Source organism: Macadamia integrifolia, chromosome 2 (assembly GCF_013358625.1).
Source record: "Macadamia integrifolia cultivar HAES 741 chromosome 2, SCU_Mint_v3, whole genome shotgun sequence".
Classification (NCBI taxonomy): Eukaryota; Viridiplantae; Streptophyta; class Magnoliopsida; order Proteales; family Proteaceae; genus Macadamia; species Macadamia integrifolia.
In genome coordinates, this window is record NC_056558.1 from 41,004,558 (window position 1) to 41,009,304 (window position 4,747).

General features: G+C 39.7%; 1 protein-coding gene across 1 annotated transcript; it reads right to left on the reverse strand.

Moving 5' to 3' along the window:
- Positions 1-2,248: 2,248 nt before the first annotated feature.
- Positions 2,249-4,405, reverse strand: LOC122087417 (1-aminocyclopropane-1-carboxylate oxidase 1). The gene is made up of 3 exons (XM_042656552.1): positions 4,213-4,405; positions 3,726-3,949; positions 2,249-3,219 (listed from the first exon to the last, which is right to left on the reverse strand). The coding sequence occupies exons 1-3, from the start codon at positions 4,312-4,314 to the stop codon at positions 2,637-2,639; spliced, it is 909 nt and encodes a 302-aa protein (XP_042512486.1). The 5' UTR covers positions 4,315-4,405; the 3' UTR covers positions 2,249-2,636.
- Between the last annotated feature and the right edge of the window lie 342 nt (positions 4,406-4,747).

The following is a 4,747-nucleotide window of genomic DNA, read 5'->3' on the forward strand; positions in this document are numbered from 1 at the left end:
CCTCCGCCCACTTAATCTTCTTTCTTCTTCTTCTTCGAACATGGATAGGAAACAACTCCCTGCTCTCAACCTTAATATTCTCTTTATCTTCCTTACTGTGTTCTTAAAGATCAAAACAGTGACCTTCTTCTCTTGCCTGAACCGGAATTACTAACCCGGATCGCATCATCAACGGAAATTGTAGAGGAGGGAAATCGAAGCATTAAGAACAAAATTGTTGTCTGATCCGTGTCTGACAGCTTTGCCAAATATGGAAGAGTATGCCATATCTGGCATAGAACTAATGGTAGATTGGTGGCGTTCAAAGAGGATACCCAACGGTGCAAAATTACCAGGATTTTTCTTCTGTCCAAAGGAAGAACAGAGCGTTGATTGGGCTGATTTTGCAGAGATCGTGGAAGTTTCTTGGAGTTTTCGCCCTTCCTTGCCTCGTTGCTAGATGATTGATTTTTTACAGGAATTTTGCAAAGCTTGGAAACCAGATAACGATTGTATCAACGATGTGGAAGATCCAATTAGGGGTGCTTCCAGGTTTGGTCTGGGGTAGTTGGCGGTGGAATTAGAAGGGGTGGGGGAATGAATTCAGTCCATGGTGACACATCAGATGCTATTATAATTGCTGGATCCTAAGCTTGGAGTGTGGGGTGTTGTCTAGCTTCGTTCTTCTCTTCGGCATCGAGGGCAGGGTGTGAGATGATTGGTGAATAAAGAGATGTCAATACCAATACCGGGTTGGTGTGTAAAGAAGAATAGGGTAGGGAGAGAGGGGTAGCAGGATAGGATGAGGCACGACCGCATGAGGAAGAATGACGGTGGTAGGGAAGGGATGGGGGTTGCAGGGTTGGATAGGGTGGTTACAGGGAATGGTGAGTAGAGAAGAGGGAAGAGGGATGTTGGGGGTAAAAATGACAAATTATATATTTGGTTGAGTGAAGGTGAGCGGAGATTTTTTTCATAGTTGATGTTACACTTTATTTCGTTTGTCCGTTTGGATGTGCTCGTAGATTACAAGATTATAAACTGCTTGAAGCCAACAGGATTGTTTTTGTTGATTGTCGAAAAAATGAAAAAAGAAGATCGAAGATTATGTCTTTTCTTCAACAAGTTCAGAGTAGAACAATAAATAGGAAGGGGGGGGGTAGGAAGGAAGAGACATGGAGTGAGAGCATGTTATGAAAAACTACGGCTCTCTTTGGTTTGATTTATATTTGTATTTATTATCTATTTTTTAGAAATCATTTGTGATAATTAATTATGAACCACAAATAATATTTGTTTGGTTACTATTTATCTAATAGATTGGATAATTAAAAATAAGTTTGGCATGCCTATTTGTAGAATATATTATGGGAAAAAGAACCCTATTTGTGCGTATCTACATCTAACCTGTGTAGTTTAGGTGTAAACACAGGTGCAAAAAGACTGTGTTGCGCCCTCCCATGCGTTGAAGATGTCTCTACATGACCTCCCATTGCTCTATGTGCTCCTATAGTGCCCACACAAGCGGGTAGCATTAAAATATAAGAAATAAGGCATCGTCTAGGAGTGAGGGGGTTGCACGCAAACATAGAGGGGGCGAAATGACCACCCTGCCCATGCAAGATGGGAATGAGTTTGCCCATTCGTGCATTTCTGTAAGTTTTCCCAATTATGGGGTTCCTATACAGTTAATGCCTTATTTCTTTGAATATTCTAATTAAATCCTCCCAATCTTGGCCATATAAATACACTTTCCAGTAACACCGAAGCAAACAACATTGTTAAGAATTCCCTCAAAAGTGTTTCTGTTGTGGAGAGAGAGAGAGAGAGAGAGAGAGAGAGCCCACAGTTCAGATTTTGGAATTCATGGGCTTTGGCCTAATTACAAGGATGGATTGTATGCATCAACAGTTCTCTTTTTCCCCTTTCTGGTAACTGTAGACTTAAGATGTGAAACTATTTTGCGTTGGGAGAGAGAAAGCAATAGATTTTTATTTGAAAAATCTAAAAATAGTTGAAATTATCTATTTACCCCTACTTTTGAAGGAATTAGAGCACATGCTCATTAAAATAGCGCACAAATCCAAATAAATGATTTTGATCCACAAATCACAAATAGCTTTTAACCAATTTGTGATTTGTGATTTATTCTTATTTATAATAAATAAAAATAAGTACAATAAATCATACCAAACAATTGTCAAAATAAAAATAGGTAAAATAAATACAAATAGAAATCAACCAAAGAGAGCCTACAACAGTCACAAAACTCATAAATAAGCAAGCTAGTGCATATATGTAGTAGTAACTGATACTTCCAGACAAGAAAACTATGGTTCCTGTTACCAAATTTGATCTAGAAAACCAGGATCAAGGAAAAAGAAGGGAAGGAAGAAGAGAAGGAGAGAGAAGAGCACTAATGACCTTGATAGATCAGCTCAGCTTCTATTGTGGTCAACACCCTTCTCTTTATATTTATAATATCAGAAAGTTTCTTAGTAGGAAACCAACTAAGAATATAAGTATAGTTATGTAAATAAGTCAACTAAACAACTAGACATACACCACGACAGGGACACTCCCTCCATCGTGGACAATAACAACTAAATATAACAAAGAACTGCAGGTATGACAGAAATACCCCTACAGTACATTTCTTAACAGTTCCCATTGGCCACCTTCTTCATGGATTCGAGTCTGGGGCCCTTATCTGAGAATTTGGTCGTGGCATAAAGGTTGAGGTAGTCTTGAAAACGGTAGTGGCTAGGATATAGGAGCTTGGGAGTTGGAGAAATTATCGCATCACCAGAAGGGTTGTAGAAAGAAGCAATGGAGAGTCTACTGCCATTCTTGTCAGCCTTGACACGGTGCAAGGTACTTTTATATCTGCCATTGGTCAACACTTCCACCTGATCACCTGTGTTTACAAACATGGTATTGTTCTTGGAAGGTGGAATCTCTACCCATTTTCCTTCTTTCAAGAATTCAAGACCTGGGACTTGGTCATCTTGGAGCAAGAGAATGATCCCTCCTGCATCAGTGTGCTCTCGGAGTCCCTTTACAAGTTCAGGTTTAGGACATTCAGGATACTTTGCCACCTTTGTCCCCACTGAAGGACCTGCAACTCCTGAGAATGCCTTTTTAAAGTAGTTGCTTTCCAAACCCAGATTCTCGCACATGAGCTCTGAAAGTTTCTCTGCGAGCTTAATGACTTGGATAATGTATTCGTCCATTGCTTCACTGCAAATTTGCATCACTCATCTGTCAGTATATATGTGTGTATCCATAACCCAGAAGCAAATTGCATTTTTACAAGGTTACAGTCATGCGAGTGAAGGTAACAGTAGATAAAACAGATAGCACAGGCATTTTAGATTGATGAACCAGATAATTATGTCTAGAAGTAGAAAGGTCATTGTAAAATGTAAAACTGTGTCTGCAATAGTGAAACCTTAAATGTCTTCATATACCAGTTGAGCCTCTTCACCTAATAGCTTAAGGTTTTCAGTTGATATTTTCATATATATCAGAGCTAATGATATAGCCGTGTATGGCCACCCAAAAAAGCAGCCACACATGCCAACTGTGCTGCCACCCAAAAGAGAGGCAACACTTGAGGGGGGACAGAGACCTTGGATGTCTTCAGATACCAAGTTCTGCTAACAGGGAAGGCACAATATATAGAACTGTACCCTGTATCAAGAAGATAGAGAAAAACCTCATGGATAAACATTTTTTATACTCACCGAAGTTCCTTTGAGAGGTCTGGAAACTCATCCATGTTTGATGTGGGCCTGTGCCAAATGAAGAAGCTGCTTTCCCAGTCAATTTCTGTTGCTTTACCTTGGTTGTCCAAGACCTTAGCTATCTCTGCCTCATGGAAGCTTTTCTTCATACACTTTTCATAGTGCAAGTTGACTAATTGCTTCACCCTCTGCATCAGTTCCTCATTGATTCCATGGTTTGCAATCTGCACATATTTAAAAATTCGTTGAAAAAGTTACTGCCTAGCGCAGTTGGTGAGGTTGTGGTGTGTAAAGTCCACACCCACCAGGAGGTCGCGAGTTCGAGTCTCCTTGTTGTTACCTTCCCCCTCCCTCCCTCCCTCCCTCCCTCCCTCCCCTTTCTATAGTGTACCCATTTAAAAGAAAAAAAAAATTGTTGAAATGAAAATTAAGCTCACATGAATTAAACCAAGCTATTGAACAAAGAAAAAGAAACCACAAGCCTTACCTTGAAGAACCCATACTTCTCACAAGCCTGGTGCAATAGCGCCATTGTTTCGCTCCTCTTTTCCCCATCTAGCCCATTAAAATCTATCATGGGAACCTCCATGTCTTCTCTTCTCCCTTAGAATGATAAAAATGGTAAGGGAGTAAGGTATATATATATAGGCTTGCAACGATGAGTAGAATGGTTTTCTTATCTAAGAATTGTTGTTGCAGCAAGTAAAACCATGGACTACTCTAGACTAAGGGAAGCATTGTAGGGCCAAGGAGATTTTGAGGTGTAGTTATTGATAATAAAATGGGTCCAAGTTGGCTCTTGCTTGCTCAATATTTATTCAACTAGGCTTTTATTAAATCAATTCTTTTGTTATTACTTTCTTTTTAATGGTTGATGGAGTCAATTCTTGTCTTGAATTTCCATCATTATGTTAACTAAGGTCAGTGGCGTATGTGATGGGCTTCTTTAGAAGGAATCTCACCATTCTTCCAATGGGCGCCTCTGGGTTGTGACTTCCTCTTGTCAAAACAATGGAACTCTT

Coding starts and splice junctions, on each gene's coding strand:
- LOC122087417 (XM_042656552.1), bottom strand. CDS start 4,314: ATGGAGGTTCCCATGATAGATTTTAATGGGCTAGATGGGGAAAAGAGG. Junction 3,950..4,212: donor AGAAGTATGGGTTCTTCAAG/GTAAGGCTTGTG, acceptor AAATATGTGCAG/ATTGCAAACCATGGAATCAA. Junction 3,220..3,725: donor GACCTCTCAAAGGAACTTCG/GTGAGTATAAAA, acceptor GCAAATTTGCAG/TGAAGCAATGGACGAATACA.